Below are 18,809 nucleotides of genomic sequence, written 5' to 3'. Positions count from 1 at the left end.
CAAGTTGACAGGTTTGTACATCAAGCACTTTTATCTGCTGAGCCATCTCCATGCCCTCATAAGGAAAGACTAATGTGTGCTGGAAGTGGGTAATCCCAGCTCTTAAGATGAAACAGGAAGATAGGAATTTGAGGCCATCCCGAGACTTTGTCAAAGGAAAGGCGGAGGGTGACAATGAGACTAACACACTGTCATGCAACAAGAATTAAGCTATAAAACATTGATACAGGAGGCATGCATGGTTGCATGCATGCATCTGTAATCCCAGCACCTTGGAAGGCATAGGCAGGAGACAGCTGAAAGTTTAGGGGCAGATTACTGAAGTTAAGTTCTAGGTCCGCCAGTGCTAGGTAATTCAGACTCATGTTTCATGCATAAAACAGAAACAAATAACCTCTGTATAAGTTTCATCATTTTAGTAAGTTATTTCTCTTCTCACTACCTTACATCCTACTTCTGCATTTTTCCCCTGAATCTCTAGCTGCTACAATGGTGAAAGTTGTATCAATAGTTATGTAGCCATAGCTTTGGAGAAGCAGATAAACTAGCCCTCCGGTGTGTATTACACTGGTGGGATCTTATTGCCTTAGCCCACCCCTCCCTATTGAGGGCAAGTCCTAGTTAGGTCCCACTTTAGTCTCCCAGGTTCTGTGGCCTTGGAGGACCTTTGCCATCTTGCTTGGTGTGGAGTTGTTGGGTTTGTTGTTGTTTGCTTGTTTTGGTTTTGAAACAGGGTCTCATTCTTAGCACAATCCTCTTGTCTCAGCCCCTCAGTGATCAGATTATAGGTGTGAGGCACAAGCTAGGTTTCTGGGTTGGTATTTGAGTCACCTAACACAGAGACCTTTGGTGTGTCTGGTGTGTGCAGTGGGATTTGTTGACCCTCAGCCAGTCAGAGTAGATCTGGCCTCTTTGCTGCTGTGTCATCTTGGGCCACAGGCAGCCTCTGTCTCCTCTTCTCTAGAGGAGAGTGTGCCATCATAGCACCCATGCCTCCAGACGATTTTGGGGATTCAGTGAGTTGCTCCTATGGCAGTTCTTTGGCTTACAATGTAGGTGTTAGTGACACTTATCATTGAATAGGAATTACCTTTACTATTAACTTTTTCTCACAAATAGTCATCTGAGCATTACTACCTTCATACTTTCACTCCGTCACTTTCCACACAAGCTGAGTGACTGAGTTCAATCCCCAGAATCCACATAAAGGTGGAATGGAAATACAGAACCAACTCCAAAGTTGCCCTCTGACCTTTACGATGGTACTTGCCATAGTACATGTGTGTCCACACACATATCATGCCCATACACAATAATAGATTTATGGGTTTTTTGTTTTTGAAACAGGCTTTCTGTCTAGCCCTGGCTGTCTTGGAACCTGCTCTGCAGACCAGGCTGGCCTCAAATTCAGTGATCCTCCTGAATGCTGGGATCAAAGGTGTGCACCTTATACACTCGATGGAGTTGTGTTTTTTTAATTAAGGAAAAAAGTTGACCAAGCATGGTGGCTCATTCCTTTAATCCTAGCCCTTGGGAGGCAGATGAATCTCTTAAATTTGAGGTCAGTCTGGTCTATATAGTGAGTTTTACGCTAGCCAAGACTAAAAAGCAAGATTGACTCAAAAGGTCCATCTGTATGGACCTTTTGCTCTAGCATTGTTAAACAGCTTTCACTACAAAGCAGTCCAGGTTGAGGTGGGACTGACTGCACATATCAGTTTGACTGTGAGGCAAAGGAAACTGGTCTGTCTGTTAACATTGTAATTTATTTACCAGGTGTGCGCAGTGTGGACCCCAAGACTGGCAAAGAGATTCATTATGAGCTGGAGTCACTCATCAACTCTGCTGTGTTCCCAGGCTTACAGGGAGGCCCCCATAACCATGCCATTGCTGGTAATGCCACCAAGTCTATTGTAGAGCCCTGGGGTTGCTTACTAGCCATCACAGCCCCATGGAGTCTAATTCTCATCCTGCCTGTCCTTCAAAGATGTTCCTGAACTTCCACACTGGAGCAGGAACTTAGGAGAAAATGTCTGTACAACAGAAAGGGAGGTAGTTAAAAGTAGTACAAGGTAAGGACGGGACAGAAGTGTCTGTTCTACTCAGATCTGGCTACCCTTAGGCTACACTCTGTGGCAGGGAAGATGTCTGAAGATGAGTGTGGCCCAATCCTACAGGACAAGCTGCTTCTTTTCCATTAATCCCACACCTGTGGGGGTGTAGGCTCCCACTTTATAACTCTTGCACCTTGAACCCTGGCTACAGGGGTAACTCCTGGATTCTGTGGAAACCCTACAGGCCCTCTTCTTTTTCCCTCAATTTGGACACATGGCTTATTGATAACCTGTAACAGTCTGAATCATCTCACTGTCATTTTGGCAGTGGCAGTGGCACTTGCTTGTACTGAGGCACTGAGGACAAGGTGGGATGTCTTAGGCAAGACATCAGTGTACACTGATATTGGAAAGAACAGCATACAGGGGCTTGAGAGATAGCTTAACAGTTAAGATAACTGGCTGCTTTTCCATAGCACATGATTCAATTTCCACTATCTGTAGGGAGTTCACAACCATCTGTTAATGCCAGTTCCAGGGAATCCATTACCCTCTTCTGGTCTCTGCAGGCACAAGGCATGCAAGTAATGCAGACAAAACATGCAAGCCAAACGCTCATACACATTTTTTTTAAAAAAGGCATGGTGGCACATGCCTTTAATCCTAGCATTGGGAAGGAAGAGACAGATCTCTGAGTTTAAAGCAGTTTAGCTTAACACAGCACATTGGTGGAGCACAGAGGATGCCAGAGGTGTGGAGCATGGGATGCAGTGGGCCCTGGGCAGGTATTCAGATTTCCCTATTGTGCTTGTATGCTTAGCTCTCATAATCCCTGCTACCCTAAGATGCTGGTCATGCTGGTCCAAGTGTTTACACAAGCAGACATGGTGGCTCCATACCAGGGCTTAAGTATGTGCATTTTTCGTGGTGCTATGCTTCTTGTGTCTTGTAATCAAACAGCCCGCAGGAATAATTAAAAGGGTGTCAGTGCACTAAGTGGTGACGGGCCAAGCAGGTCATCCCTTCTGGGGGTACAGCTCAGAATGTTGCATTACAACACACAAGGCACTGATTTTGTTCATGCAGAGATTTCATTTCCATATATCAGGCATGAAATGAACTAAATCCATCCATCAGATTCCACTGGGTTTTCATCCCTAGAGATAAGATCACCTTGAGGAGTGGCTTCAGTGATGTCTGCAAAGAGGGTGGCAGGGTAATTATAGGGCTAAAACAATATGGTGGTGTAGCACAACTATCTATGATCCTGTTTCTATCCCTAGCATTGTCAAAGAACAGATATATAGATATAGATATAGATATAAAAATTTGGCACGTGGGGGAGGGGTGTAATAATCCAGACACCGGATTCCTTGAAAACAAGGTCTGCTCCTGAGTCACCACCTGTCTTTAAATCTGTCTCCTTGTCCAGGTGTTGCTGTGGCCCTGAAGCAAGCCATGACTACAGAATTCAAAATCTACCAGCTCCAGGTGGTGGCCAACTGCAAGATTCTGTCTGAGGCCCTCAAAGAGCTAGGCTACAAAATAGTCACAGGTACCCTAATGCCCAAAGTTCTGGGCTGACCTCTCTTGGGTGGGAATATTGAAGTCTTGCCTATTAGTTCATCTAGTCAGGGTGTGGTCTACCACCACTGCAATGATTTTTGCCACCTCAGACAGCTGAGCATACCCTCAGCTGTAGGTCCGTCCCTTCTATGTGCCTTAGTAGCTACCACCTGACACCCAATTTGGGGACTCTGCACAGTCTGGGAAGACTCACTTGAGAGATACCAGGTTATAGCTGTCACCCACTTGGAGGTGGCAGAGCCATCATTCTTCCATTTGGTGATAGCTCACACCATCCATGCTCCAGGGCACAGTAGGCTCTACCTGATCCTGTCAAGTATTGGGTATAAAATATGATTCTCATAACAGCCTTGTGATACATACCAGTCATTTTTTTGACCTGGGCCCCTGGGGTTCCAGTATGTTAGCTGATGGAAGTGGAACTGCAGACTTGATTAAGCTGAGTCTTTAGAATCATCCCTGTAGCACAGCCTGGGGTTGAAGTGAGACAATGGTCTTCCAAGACCACACATGGTTTAATGAAAGTTTATGACCTCAGGCTTGGTCCAGAAAATTCTGTTATCACTGCCCTCATCTGTTAGCCAGCTGTCTTTAACAAGTGCCCCAGATAATCAGTTTAACACAAAAACTTACTTTTGGAGTATCTGGTCCAGTTCACAGTAGATTAACCCAACTAGCCCTTTTGCTTTTGGGCAGGTACATCACTGTGTAGGAGCTTGTAGTGGAGCACAGCCATTTAGCTCACAGCCAGGACACAAGAAAGAGAAGGGGCTGAGATCCCACAGTCCTCCAGTGACCTAAAGACCTGCTAAGCCTGTCTTTTGGATTGTGGGGAGTGTCTTTTCATTATATAGCCCAGGCTGGCCTCCATTCACAGCCAGGACACAAGAAAGAGAAGGGGCTGAGATCCCACAGTCCTCCAGTGACCTAAAGACCTGCTAAGCCTGTCTTTTAGATTGTGAGGAGTGTCTTTTCATTATATAGCCCAGGCTGGCCTCCATTTCCAGAATGCTGGGTATGCTGTAGGTATACAGCACAGTGCCCAGCATCAGGCCTGTCTCTCACAGGTTCTGTTACCATTTGATATGCTGGACTAGAGAGCAAGCCTTTAATACCATAAACTTTTAGAGAGCCCTTGAGATCTGAATCTTAGCATTATCTATGTCACTAAAAGGATATCTCCTTCGAAATCTGAAGGCTTTGAACACAAACCAGATGCCTAAAAAGTTTTTTATGAAAGTTTTAATGAAACTTTTTTATTAGAATTTTTGTGTTAGGGATGCTCAATCAATAAGGTCTAGCAAATATTCTAAAATGTGAAAAAATTCAAATCTCCAAACACTGCTTCTGGTCTTGAGCATTTTGATGAAGGATGTTCAGTCTGTTTTACCAGCCTCATGGGGTTTGGAACAAAAGCTTCCTACCTTGTGGTCACTACCCCCATCTGCATAATTGAACCCCTACTAAGTCCTCTGGTGCTACTTAAACAGAGCTCTTTTGGTTGTTTTGGTTTTTTGAGATAAAAGTCTCACTATGACATCTTGGCTAGCCTGGAACTCCCTGAGGCCTTGAACTCATGAGATCACCTGCCTCTGCCAGAATGGTGGGATCGATTGAAAGCATGTAACACTATGCTTCTCCCAGAAGGAGCCTCTTAAAATTTGCTTCAGAAAGGCTGGGGGGTGTGGCTCAGTGGTAGAACATTTACCTAGAGTCATTTGTCACAGAATATGAAAACCTGAGTGCTCTTCAGCCTGTGTGGGTCTCTACCATGATATGGCACATGCAGTGTGGGCTAGAGAAGCTGCCAGATGTTTCGCCAGAAGTTTCCATACCGCTTGTCGTCGACCTTCTGTATCCCATTTTATCTAATGTTGTTTCCAGGTGGTTCTGATAATCACTTGATCCTAGTGGATCTCCGTTCTAAGGGTACCGATGGTGGAAGGGCTGAGAAGGTACTAGAAGCCTGTTCTATCGCCTGCAACAAGAATACCTGCCCAGGTGAGACTCCTCCATGGTTTCCTTCCACAGCCCTCCTACCTGCATTTATTTCCATCAGTCCGTGTTGCAGGTGAGGAAAGGATTCAGCTTGGGAGACAGACCACGGTGGGGGAAGGGCAGAAAGGAGAAGGCAAATTGAGTGGCACAGCTGGTGAGAGAGGCAGAGACTCTAAAACAAGTAGCATTTCTCCTATGAGACCCAGAGCCACACCAGAGGACTACTTTTCACAGGTTAATACAGTGACCCATATGCTTCTTTATCCTCAGACCTGTTTTTTTTGTTTGTTTGTTTTTGGTTTTTGGTTTTTCGGGACAGGGTTTCTTTGTGGCTTTGGAGGCTGTCCTGGAACTAGCTCTTGTAGACCAGGCTGGTCTCGAACTCACAGAGATCCACCTGCCTCTGCCTCCCAAGTGCTGGAACTAAAGGTGTGCGCCACCAACGCCCGGCCAGACCCTAGTTTTTAAGTCAGTTGCCTCCTTGCTAGATCAAGCTGGGATCCACAGACCAGGATCTTTGCCCAACCATTTTTGTTTGTTTGTTTGTTGTTTTTGTTTTTTTTAATTGTGGGCTCAGTGGTGTGTTTGGCACAGCTCAGGACCTTATTTGTCTCAAAGGTGACCGGAGTGCATTGCGGCCCAGTGGACTTCGACTGGGGACCCCAGCATTGACATCCCGTGGACTTTTGGAAGAAGACTTCAAAAAAGTTGCACACTTTATCCATAGAGGTAAGGGTGAGGTGTTGGAAGTTCAAATGTCTTGCTTGTGTGTGGAGTTTCTCATGTGGTTTAATAGCTAAGATCCAGCCATTGGTGAAAGCTGGTCTACAGATTCCTCTTGTATGAGGTCTATAAAAGTGTATTGCCAAGGGATACAATCCCCAATCACCTAAGGGGAACATTGACACCTATGAGTTATAGCAGGATATGTGGTGAAGAAAGTCCCACATGGCACTCACTGTCTTTTGCACAGGGATCGAGTTGACTCTGCAGATCCAGGGTGACATGGCTGTGAAGGCCACCCTGAAAGAGTTCAAGGAGAAATTGACAGGTGATGAGAAGTACCAGAGTGCTGTGAGGACTCTTCGCGAAGACGTGGAGAGTTTTGCTTCCAGCTTCTCCCTACCTGGCCTGCCTGATGTCTGACAGCTAGCACAGCCAGCAGCTAGCACAGCCAGCATCTACCACGAGGGTAGGACTGCTCCAGGACCAAATGCCCTCTCGACTACCAAGCTGCCTGTAGCAGCACTGTGCTTTGGAGGTGTTTCTGACAGGCTGATATCAGTTCAAAAATTCTGAAACTTCACTTCTCAGCAGCTTTATATAATTAACTGTACTGGAAAAAAGTACTGTGTAGCCATTTGATCTCACTTATTGATTGCAGTATGAGGCAGAGCTATTAAAAATTCCAGAATCCTGGGCTGGAGAGATGGCTCAGAGGTTAAGAGCACCAACTGCTCTTTCAGAGGTACTGAGTTCAATTCCCAGCAACCACAGCCATCCGTAATGAGATCTAGTGCCCTCTTCTGGTGTGCAGACATAATAAATAATAAAATCTTAAAAAAAAATAAAAAATTCCAGAATCCTTCTTTCTCCTTTTTCAGTGGGCCCTGTGGCAGGTACATAAGCAAGAGTTAGTGTTGGGTGCTGGAAAGATGGCTCAGCTGTTCTTCCAGAGGGACCCTGATCTCCAGCACCCACATTATGGATCCCAGTCATCTGTAACTATGGTTCCAGGGGATCCAGCAATTTGAAATGTTATAGAAGGGCTAGGGGTGTCACTTAGAGGTACATAGGCAGTCTGTATGATGCCCTTGGTTCATGCCTACGACACAAACAGCCTTGTAGAACTGGCTGTCTATGGAAGTGCAAATCTCTTTCTGGTTTGAGAATCAGCAGAGGCCAAAGGTTTTGTGTTCTACTTTCCTGAGATAACCAGCTCCTTCTTATAATTAGGAACCCACATGCCACCTTCCCAAAGAGTCTTTATTTCTCACATTGCAAACCATTGGTGACTTTTTAATATGCACAATCAAATTTTTACCCACAGAATGTCTACAAGAATTATAGCTTTAAAAAATACAACCAGTTTTTATATTTTAAAAATATCTGAACTCAAATAAATTAATATCTTAAAAAGTACACTCCTCATACTATTTGTTTGGCATTTACGCTGGTTAAACTTTTGTGTATAATGCCTGTGGGACACGGTCACATCAGCAGTGCTCTGGTTCCAGTACTGTGCAGTTTGCAGGTTGGAACACATTATTCACAGACATGGTGGGACATGCAATAGTAAAATAGCTTCTTAGAAAATAGCAAAAGTTCATTGCAGACTGTGCTGCTCACTAACTGCTATGTGCCTCAGTCCAGCCTGTAGCTCCAGCTGTCCAGTATAAGATAGTTTGGCTAAGACTCCTGGGAGCTGGTCCGTTGTTGGTACTGTCTCCACCATGTGAAGCCAGCTGTGTCTGTTTCCATGGGGTGTGATGTCATACTGGTCCCCTCATCTCTGATTGTGGGGCCACTGCACACCTTAGCAGTCTTAATTCCTGCCTCATTGAAGACAACTATACAGCTCCAAGTAGGGCCTCCTGGGGACCTGCACTGTAAACCAGTAGATCAACACTGTAGGATGCTTTTTCCCACTGCTACACCTCATCTGTTCCTGCTGTTTCTTCCCAAAGCTTAGTGGGCCCAAGTTTAAGCTCAAACAAAGCTTTGTTTTCAGAGCAAAATAAATCTAATCTTTCTGCAGCCTAAGTATGAGTGTGTCCCTTAACAATTCCATTTGATCACAGTATTAGAGTAAAGCCAGAAAGCTGGCTAATTTGTTTCAAAGTACAAGCCAAGGCACTTTCTTAGGAATTTTCTAGGGAAGTAGAAAGCCTGGATGGCCTACTGCCACGAGGATTTGGTACCTCCAGAGGCCTTGCATACCTGATGATACATCATCATTGACTAGGTCCGATACTACTACCCAACCATTTGGGAGATAAACCATGGTGGCCGTAGCACAGGACATTGGTCCAATAAGTAGCACTCAGGCTGGGGAGTGGCATGGACTGAGCGAAGCTAGTGGGTAGCCAAGATGCGTACAAGATAATCTAGAAATTCTGCCTCCAGTACCACATAGCACTGCTGGCTTTGATACCTAGCAAAGGAGAAGGGAGGTCTCCTGCTTTCCTAAGATTAGGAGATGGGAACTAATTTAGATGGGGTTGAAATCCTTTGTACTTTAAATACTGCGACTGATCTAAAGTAAAGGAGTTAAAGGTCAGATCAGGTATGACTGAAGTCCAGTTCCAGAGTAACTAAAGCAACTTCAGTAGCAAATCATGGAGGGGTTAAAACATTTGTTTTTGAGATAGGGTCTGTGTAGACCAGGCAGTTTCAAACCCAGCGAATCTCCAGCGAACCACCACCAGGCTGAGTTAAAACATTTTTAATTCAAGGTTCTACTGAAGGGAAATGGTGAGGCAGGAGGTAGCAACTCAAGCCAGTGTGTTCCATGTGTCCCCGACATTGTATAGAAGACCATGGACTAAACTCAACAGTGGAGCACGTAAATGTAAGTAATGCACCAGCATGACTTGTATATTGGTAGAACAATGTACCAGCTCAGCTGAATGGGTCTTAAACTGACAGCTTTTAAAAAAAGAAGGGAAATAATAGTTTGGCAGTCAAGTTGAAATAAACCTGACTTACCAGTTTTAGTGCCAGGACTCAAAATGACAGGAATAAAGAAGAGCTCTGTTATCTTTCTATGAGGTGTTTTTAGTAGTATAACTTAAATTAGCCAGACTAGGCATGTAGCTCAGTTGGTAGGGTGCTTGCCTAGTATGTATGAAGCCCTGGGTTCATTCTCCAAAACCGTGTAGTCTAGGCACAACAGTCCTGCAATCTTAGCATGTGGAGGCAGGAGGATCAGAAGTTCAAAGTCAACCTTAGCTACAGATTAGCTACAAATTAGTCTGGGCTATACTAGACTGTCTCAGAAGAACAAAAAACAAAAGCCTTACTAGCCTAACACTTCAGGTGGAAACCTTTTGTTCTTTAAGACAGGATGTCATTATGTAGCCCTGGCTGGCCTGGAACTTGTGCAGATCAGGGTGACCTCTAGCTCACAAGAGAGCCACCTGTCTCTGCCTATTGAATGCTGGGATTAGAGATGTGTGCCACCACACCAAATGACCACATGAAGATTTAAGGAGCTGAGTCCTGCTGCGTAGGTCTTCACAGCACAGAGGAGTACACATATGCTTCTTCTGGAAGATCCCAGCCCTCTAAAGCAGAGAAGCAAAGCATTAACTGCCTCTGTTCAAACTCAGTCCCTGTGACTCATCTCGAGAGGAAACATGCTTTCCGCATTAAGTGATCCTTTCAAATCACCACAACAAAGATTTAAAATCAAAGTCTAAATCTAGACACTGGTACTGGTGGCACACACTTATAATCTCAGCAATTAGGATGTGGAGGCAGAAGGATCAAGAGTTTAGGGTTATCCTTAGTACATTCTGAATTTGAACTCAGCCTGGGTTACGAGATCCTGTCTCAAAAACAACTCCCTTGTCAGTCTGTATTTAGTGAGGAGCCATTCAAGAGGCACCTGTTTGACATTTCCACACTTGCCATACAAAGACTGTTCCACCCACTCCACATCAGGCTTGGCTTTGTCTTCTGGGTCACTTTGTCTTCTGAATGCCAGGGAGGAACCTGGTACCTGGAGCTCCACTTGAGTCCGCCCAAGTCTGTGCTTTCAGTATGCAGAAGGCCAAAGTAGCTGCAGCTCATCCAGCTTTCTCAGTGCAGGGAACAGCGTTCACCTTCGAGTCCCCATGCTTAGGCTGTGGTACCAGCAACTGACCACTTCCCAGCCTGGCTCTTGAACTCCATAACACATTCATCCTTGGAGGCCTGAGGAAACGGCACTTAGCCAACCAGTCAAAGTAGCATTTGGAACACTAAGAAGCAATAGCAGATGAAGGAGCCCGTGAAGAGAAACCACAGCAGCTAAAGTGTCGGTAAATACATGTAACAGACACAGTGACAAAATTCTGGTTCTGTCAAAAACTCAGAAGCAAAACCATATTCTGTCTAAAGTAAAATGGGGACCATGACTAAAGCCATGGACCAGAACCAACAGGTTGCAACCTTGTGTCAAAGACCTGGGCAAGGAACATGACACAAAAATGGCATGTTCCAAGCCATTTTTGGTTACTTGGCTTCTACAGGGTTCCTTCTTGTGAGAGACTTCAGTGATGTGGCCAGCTGACAGACCTGAGTGTAGGGGACACAGCTTCTAATAGATGCATGCACAGGGCTGATCCAGGTCCAATTTACTGCAGGGTTTTGTTTGCTTTGATAGCAAATTAAAAAGCAGCAGTAACAACCAGAGCTTCTATTTAGAGAGAAAACATTTCCCTCCCAAAAAAGGGTTTCTCTGTCCTGGCTGTTATGGAACTTAGACCAGGCTGGCCTTGAACTCACTGAAATCCAACTGCCTCTGCCTTCCGAGTGCTGGGATTTAAGGTGTGTGCCACCACGGCCTGGCTGAGAAAACATTTTTTAAATAGGTCTCACATTTTCAAGATAGTGAGAAGCACTCCATGGAGCACAACAGGAGCAGCTGCAACAGGAGTCCCAGGGAGGTCACGACGATGGCCAACAGGGGGTCAGGTGGGGACCAGAAGGTGCCTCCCTCCCAGGCTCAAAGTTCTTTGAAGGGAAAAGAGACATGTGGATGATTGTAAGGATGGAGGTGTATACTGCCTCCCAGACAGGAACTATAAAGACAGCCACCCAGGAGCTGGTACAGGATAACCTTGAGCCTAAGTTCCAGTCAGAACTCAGTTGTCACCAAGCCCCAGCCTCCAGGATAGGTAATAAAGTGCTGCAGACCTTTTCAGGGGCATCCAAGGTCATGTTATGGCTGAGAAGAGCCAGTGGGCAGCTTCTGTCATACATAGTGGGAATGGCCTATGACCTGCTTCATCTACAGCTCCCCAGGTAGTTCTTGTACTGGCTGTAGCTGTTTGAAATCTGCTTCACATCCAGGACCACCATGAGGAATGACCCCCAGGGACTCAATAAGCACTTCCTTGACAGAGGGGAAGACAGTACAAAGGGCTACTTGTGGTCTGCATCACCCAGAGCCCAGATGTGTCTCCAACTGACCAGAGCACTGTTCCTCCACGTCCTTGTTCAGGGGTCTCCCCTCAGTTATCCAGCTCCAGGAAGCCAAGTAAAGGGCCTTGGTAGAGGTAGATGGAGGCGATGGCTGTCCTGCGTCACACACACCACAGTTCCCAGACTGATTCTGCCACTCTGGTGTCATCTGGGCTTTGGCTACTTAGACGCATCTTTTCCAGCCCCACAGGGTCTAGAGCTTTCTCCTCCTGCCCAGACTGCTGGTTCTTGGAAAATTAGGGACACCTCCTTATTTGGCGGCCACTTCCCCATGGAACCAAGAGCAGCTGCAGTTCTTCCAGCCACCTCAAGAGAGATGGGCTCCACCTCTGCTCGGCCCTCTTCACATACTGCCCAGGGTGAGATGGGAACCACAACTGCCACCTGTTTCCTTCCTGCTAACACCAGAAAGCTCGACACTCCAGCTCAGGCAACTGTTTAGTTACATTAACCCTTCTCCCTCCCCATACCCAGTCACAGGTCTTGGTCACAGTGGCTGGAACCCTTAGATTTTGTACAAAAAGCTGGGGACATAGTCAAACCTGAGCAGGGGGTGGGTGGTCCCAGGTGACTCCTGCATGTAGTGCAGCTTCAACAGCTCAGCCAGGTACTGCACCACTTTGATGTCCTCATTTACTAGTCCCAGGTTGAGCTTTAGGAAGCTGGTTTGTCTGCTGGCCACTGCTTCTTGTGTCTCCTCACTGTGGGCAGGCAGGTGCAGGTGGTGGCAGAAGGTGTAGAGGAATGCTTTGGAGCAGAGCTGGGTGAGCATGCTCTGGACGTGTAGGTAGTACGTGCTGCCCCTCTTGATCTGAGTGCGATGGTCAGCCAGGCGGGGCACCAGAGTACCCCTGTATAGGGGGCAGCGGAGGGTCTTGCTGTCCAGGTCCAGGATGCTTGTATAGCGGCTGTAACGGCTCAGGGTATGGAGGGTACCCATACTGGCAGGGGAGGCCACCCTGAAAAAAGATAGGTCAAGGTCAGAAAAAAAGACAAGGGTTAGAAAAATGGAAGCAAATACTTAAGAGATGAGGCTCATGCTCCCCAAACTAACTCCCACCCAACTAACATACAGTGGCCTTAAAGGAAATTCAAATGCTTTGGTTCCCAAGGCCCTGGGCAATTTGATTCCTGATGGCCTCTGAAGTATCTATTACTTGACTAAATGGATGCTCCAGAGTGAGGCAAATTCACTGGTGCTTCCGGAGCACCTGCTCTCCCTGGAATCCCTCACACCAGACTGAAGCACTTTCAGGCCTCCCTCATCTCTGGGCTATTAGCTTAGTCGACCTCCTTTACCCTTGGTAAGCCTCGTCTCTGAGATGAAGATACTTCTCATTGTTACTGTTCCTCCTGAGGTCACCAGAGTGATAAACTAAGTACCTTAGGATGGGGCCTGGCCTTCAGTGGGTGCTGCTATCACCCTTAGTATGGTGAGCCCACACCCACCCACTGTGGTGGCTGCTAAGGAATTCTCCACTCTAGAGCCCTGGGGCTGCATCTCCCTCCATGCTTTGTCTCTATTGCCCAGCAGCATGTGTTCCAAGGGTGAAGTGGGACAGGCCAACTGCTCAGCCTTTTGAGGGTGTTCCCTAAAAAAACCCAAGTTTCTCAGAAAGGCAGAGGTTCTTTTTCTTCCCAACTCTTTAGCTTCGCTGTCTGTAATGCTCCCCTCTGTGCCAGATGGCTTCTTGTGCACCATGTGGCTGACCTTCAGGCCTGGTTCAGACAGCACAGCACAGTTCTCTGAGCCTCTCCCTTTTAAACTCTGTAATAAGCTTCTAAAAGTAAAACAAAACATAAAAATGGCCTTCCTCAAGGGGAGGTGGGTAGAGTAGGGAGAACATCTGCCTGCATGCACAGGTCAGGGTTTTCATTCCAGCACCACAAGAAAACCAAAAAGCTCTCCTTTAGAGCAGTCTTCCCACAAGGGCAGGCATTCCCCACCAGCCCAGCCAATAGAGCTGACGAGATTTTACAGACGACCTTCCTCTAACATTTAGGGCTTATGTAAGACATGACACTATACAAAAAGAAATGCCACTTGGAGCACAACTAATTTTTCCTTCTTGGTGCATTTCATAATTATTTATTAAGCATCTGCTACCTAACCAGGCATTGACCTGGGAGCTGAGATTACAATGAAGAATGTTCTGGAGTCTTGTCTTCTTCCTCTTCATGTGTGCATTGCACTTGAAAGGAGAGTGGGACCTGGGGCTTGTGGAATGCGGGAAGACCATGGTAAGGTCAGCTCAGAATTCAAATGGCAACATTCACACAGGCCCTAAACCCTGAACCAGTGGCAGTGGACAGCAAACCCTACAAAACAGGGAGAATTGGCGCCTGCAGGTGAGAAACAGTCCATGGGGACAGTATAAGGTTTGGAGAGAGGTCCCTCACCATCTGCCCATCCTAGTACCTCAATGGCTTGCCTTTACCAACCCCATTGGGGGCCTTGCTAAATCCATACCAGCTTCTCCATCACATTTAATTTGCCTTTACTCTCACTGGGGGACCAGGCAACCCTGAGCTCAGCATGTGCAGCTCCTCTCCCCACTATGCTCAGCACAGTTCTACCTGTCTGACCCTCCATCTCTGTTGTGATGTCCCAGCCTAGGCCATTTCCTGAAATTCAAAATAAGCACCTCCTTTCTCCCAGATGCTGGCTGATTCCAACATCTTCCATTTCTGTTCCCCATAAAACTCTTCCTCAGGAAGCCAAATATACAATCAGGTCCCAGACCTTGTGCTCCATTACAGTGAACACAGCCTATTCCCCCAAGCCACTGCTACCATCCAAACCAGGGAGGCCATCCAGCCAGGAGCCTCCATGCATTCTCTCCTACTAGAACTGGGTCCTGTTTAGCCACCAATCCTGATCTTGTCAACTGCTGTTTAGCAAGCCACACACTTCTCCCTGGCATTCACTTAAAATGATGGGAGACTCACCAGTGGCTGATCCAACCTCCTGTTTCCAGGCAGAAGGCTGTGTGTGGGGAAAGAATCAAGGGCCAGGGAAGCTGGTGGTTCCTGGTGAGACTCTTTAAAAACTAGTCAATGATTAGGAATCTGCTATCGTAACAGACTTGCTGCTGGCTGACTACAGTGAAGGAAACAGCCTCAGAGAGGCTAAGCTGATGGCATGGTGACAGTATGGGGGCCAGAGTCAACATGGCTGGATTTTGTTGTAATTCAGGCACTGGGCAGAGGTTGGCACTTCACTTACCTCATAACACTCAGCAAATGACCATTCAGTAAGTCGACTCTATTTTCCTATTTTCTTAGAACACAGAAGTGACCTGCTCAAATACTGGTGTGGATGAGCCAATGCAAGGTAACACCTAACTTCAAATGGGGGAAGGACAAGCTCTTGGGACTCCTCACTTCCAGAACAAACACAACAGCAGAGTACAAGCTATGGGAGTTCTATGTCTTCCCCAGTGACAGCCACAATTCTTTACACCAATGTGAACCAGAATTAGAAGGAACATAAGACCTTCAAATCCAATCACTCTCTGAATGCACCGGAAACAAGACTCCAGTTCTTTTTTTTAAAATTATTTTTTGTGCATTGGTGTTTTGCTGCATGTCTGTCTGTGTGAGGGTGTCAGATCTTGGAGTTACAGTAGTTGTTAGCTGCCATGGTGGGGGCAGGGGGGGGGCTAGGAATTGAACCCAGGTTCTCAGGAAGAATTGCCAGTGATCTTAACCCCCGAGTCATGTCTTCAGCCCCAAGGATTCAGAATCTGATTGGGAATTCATGATTTAAAAAATTCTCCCAGGGGATGGGAAATTCAGAAGTAGTTTGTCTGCCTAGCATATGCAGGCCCTGGCTCTATCGCTAGCACCAAACACACACACAAAGAGTAATTCTTCCAAACAGTTCTGACATGGAAGCAGGAAGGGGCCAGCACTGGCAATCACTTAGCAACTGTGAACCCCCTCCCCATGACAGAGAAGGCAACAAAATCAAGAGTGCTTTGCCAAAGGTAAGAACAGTGAGTTGGGTTCTTCATTGTCCAGACAGCAAGCTTCCCTTTCCTGGGGGCCACAGAACAACCTGCTTCATTTCTTAATGTCTAGTGCTCTACCCCACCAACTGGAACAATTACCTCTGTAGGCCAATAAGCTTCCACTTCTGAAAATCCATAATATGCAAAGGGGAGGAAATCCAGTGCTTCACTGGCTTGGGATAGTACCCATAGCTGGGGACAAAGATGGACAGTGCGGTTACAAGCTTCCTGACTATGGTTTCATCTTCGCCCAGGACCACAAGTGTCCTCCCACTAAGTAGGGAGTAGATGGCTGGGTGGGCAAATGGGTACTGGCGGATGAATTTTAAGGCATTCTGACCAGCTCTCTTTTTGTGTCTCTCAGAGGATAGGCCAGCAGAGTGAGCAGAGGGGATTCTGTCCGAGCTGGTAGAGGCCACACTGCTCATGTAGCTTGTAGTATCTGAGTAGTTATCCAGGCTCATTTTACTAACATCTCGGCTACCCAGAAGGCAGCTTGGATCCAGTTCATAAGCAGAGAACATTTCACAACTGTTGTCTCGGGAAGGGTCAGTGTTTTCCATCATGACGTCCACATGGATCCCCTGGTCCTTCTGCCTGTAGCGCTGTGGGGGGATGCTCACCACACCATCCTCATCAGAAAGAGTGTAAGCTGGGGTGGGAAGAGGAACCAGCTGACCTTCACTCTCCTTTCCAATACAGCAGCTGGAGTCTATTTGGGATGGGGTATTTTCCAAGCTGCCCTCCTGAGTCTCACCCAGTTCTGGTGGGCTGACACTTGCCTGGAAATGAATGGTCCCCTCATTATCTGCATAGGCTTCTTCCTCATTAATGGCACTTGGGTAGCTGGCCTTAAAGTCATCAGGAATGAGGGCCTCAGACGGGCAGGTACTTAAGACTTCAATACTGTCCTCACTAATTGTCCTGTGGCTGACTGCCTTGCTACGGACTACATGGGGACTCAAGGGCACCGTGAGGCTGGCCTGGCTGTCAGATTTAGACAGCACGGAAGATGACTTTTCAGTGCCCAGAACCTCGATGCTTTCCCCACTGCTGATGCTCCCTTTCATGTCCATATCCAAGTAGTCCAGGTTTTCTTGGGGGTCAAAACTGCTTGACTCTGTGGCCTCCACTTCCTTGTACTCAGCATCTCCAAGTTCCTGCTCCATCTTGATCAACACAGACTCCACACTGGACTTGTAAGAACCAACACTAATTAACACTTTAGGAATGGGGCATTCTTCCACAGGCCTAGAAGGCAGCCTGTCCTGACTGTGCCGAGAGGGCACATTCTCTTGTTTCTCCATCCTGTCATCAACCTCCACAAAGTCTTCAAAGAGGAAATTTGTTATGTGCTGTTGTTTTCTAAGTGCTTTGTCAATCTGATTGGTCAGGAGGTAGCACAGGTCCCCTCTGAACATGTGTTCAATGTGGCTAAGCTGGGCCAGGGTCTGAGTGAAATACTCAGTGTCACAGAGTTCCTCCAAGGTCTTCAACTTCTTGTCAAAACACTTGGTGGACTTTGCTTTGATGAGTTTTGGGGTGTAAGCCGGCCTGCAGGTATAAAGGTCTGCATTAGCTGACTCCTCAGGGTTAGAGGTAGTGGATACCTGGTCAGCCTGACCTTGGGTATGTTCTGTATCACCAGGATGCAAATCAGGTATCTTCATCTTCTGACGAGGGTATGAGCGGATCTGCCTCAGCAAATCTTGATGCTCAATGATGGACTTCTCCACATTAGCTAGTTCATTGGCTTTCTCAATTGCCTGAGATGTATAAAAACCTTTGTCATTGGCTTTCTTCTGGATCTCAGTTTCTGTGTGCAGCACTGTCCTTGTGTAATCCAAGTCTTTCAGCTTTTTTTCAAGTTCCCCAGCAAATGCCTTCCTGTTACCCATCTTCAAGCACTCGGATGCTTTGGAAAATTCAGCTGAAAGCTCCTGGAATTGCTGCATGATTTTATGCTGGTCTGCAGAGATATAAGCCATACAAAAGGGCCTTACAAAGCCACGGGCCTCTAGGTCATACAAGGTAAGGTGGTGCACATAAGCAAAGGCCCCTTCCTTAGAGTCTCCCAGTACCACTTTAGAGTCCTCCACAAAGTTCAACTTGGGGTAGGCAGAACCAGGAGGATGGCCTACGAATGAAGCCTGGTAATCCACTGACATGATCCGCAAGGAGAAGTAATTGAGATCAAAAGTGCCGAAAACTTTGGTGTCATTGGGTATAGTCAGCAAGGGCTGGGGTCCCACCTGCTCAGAGAACTCGGAAATAAGGATGAAGTCCCTGGAGAACTTGGCCCCGGACAGTTTAGACCAGGGGTTAGCCCCCTGGCTGGCATAAGGGAAGAGAGGTACCGAGTACTCTTCCGGCAAGGCGGGCTCATTGTAAGGTTCTTCCTCATACTCATCTTCCTTGGTGAAGGCCACCACATCAGGGGCGCTGATCATATTTCCTGAAATACGGAGAGATCATTGAGAGGAAATGGAAAATAATGCGGGGTTAGCCGGCGGGGAAGTCCGACCTCTGGATGAGGAAGCGAAGCTCTTGCGGCCTTCTTTGCACGTCCAGGGATCCTAAGCTGCCTCTCACACACCCAAGAACTCAAATCCCCGAAGATTCTCAAGGTTTGGGACCTGGGAAGCCTTGGGAAGCCTCGTGAACTCCAAAGCTGCAAGCCCAGATGACGGAGGAGGCTAGCCACTCTCCGGATGTTTCCCCGGCCGGCGCAAGGCTTCTGAACCGAGGTCACTAGCACTCCCCGGAACCTACCAGTGACATCAACAGCCCCAGCTCTGATCAGGTCCTGAATTCTAGTCGCCGGCGGCTGCAGTGAGTTAAGTGGACCTCCCCCACGACCTAAGGGCAGAAACTGTCGCGGCTCCTAGGACTGTACTGTCCCACGGAAGCTACCGCGGAACCACCATCTTGGTATCACATGACTCCCAAGCACCAGCGTCGCGTGACC

General features: G+C 47.1%; 2 protein-coding genes across 3 annotated transcripts in view; one reads left to right on the top strand and one right to left on the bottom strand.

The window, feature by feature from the left end:
* The window catches only part of Shmt1 (serine hydroxymethyltransferase 1), an 18,315-nt gene extending 10,534 nt beyond the window's left edge, over nt 1-7,781 (top strand). Inside the window, exons 8-12 of the mRNA XM_027427284.2 lie at nt 1,777-1,893; nt 3,487-3,609; nt 5,526-5,642; nt 6,258-6,368; nt 6,613-7,781. Of these exons, the coding sequence (XP_027283085.1) occupies nt 1,777-1,893; nt 3,487-3,609; nt 5,526-5,642; nt 6,258-6,368; nt 6,613-6,785 (641 nt within the window). The 3' untranslated portion in view covers nt 6,786-7,781. The remainder of the gene's footprint in view (nt 1-1,776; nt 1,894-3,486; nt 3,610-5,525; nt 5,643-6,257; nt 6,369-6,612) is intronic.
* On the bottom strand, nt 7,608-18,809 carry Smcr8 (SMCR8-C9orf72 complex subunit). 2 transcript variants are annotated; one of them, XM_027427283.2, is made up of 3 exons: nt 18,614-18,809; nt 15,941-18,296; nt 7,608-12,787 (listed from the first exon to the last, which is right to left on the bottom strand). In XM_027427283.2, exons 2-3 carry the CDS (start codon nt 18,289-18,291, stop codon nt 12,334-12,336), a joined length of 2,805 nt encoding a protein of 934 aa, XP_027283084.1. In that variant the 5' UTR covers nt 18,292-18,296; nt 18,614-18,809; the 3' UTR covers nt 7,608-12,333. The 2 variants fall into 2 exon arrangements, with proteins under 2 accessions (XP_027283084.1, XP_027283083.1); XM_027427282.2 differs by having other exon boundaries at nt 15,941-18,809.

Source organism: Cricetulus griseus, chromosome 7, assembly GCF_003668045.3.
Source record: "Cricetulus griseus strain 17A/GY chromosome 7, alternate assembly CriGri-PICRH-1.0, whole genome shotgun sequence".
In the NCBI taxonomy this organism is placed as follows: Eukaryota; Metazoa; Chordata; class Mammalia; order Rodentia; family Cricetidae; genus Cricetulus; species Cricetulus griseus.
This window is presented reverse-complemented; position numbering and strand designations above follow the sequence as displayed.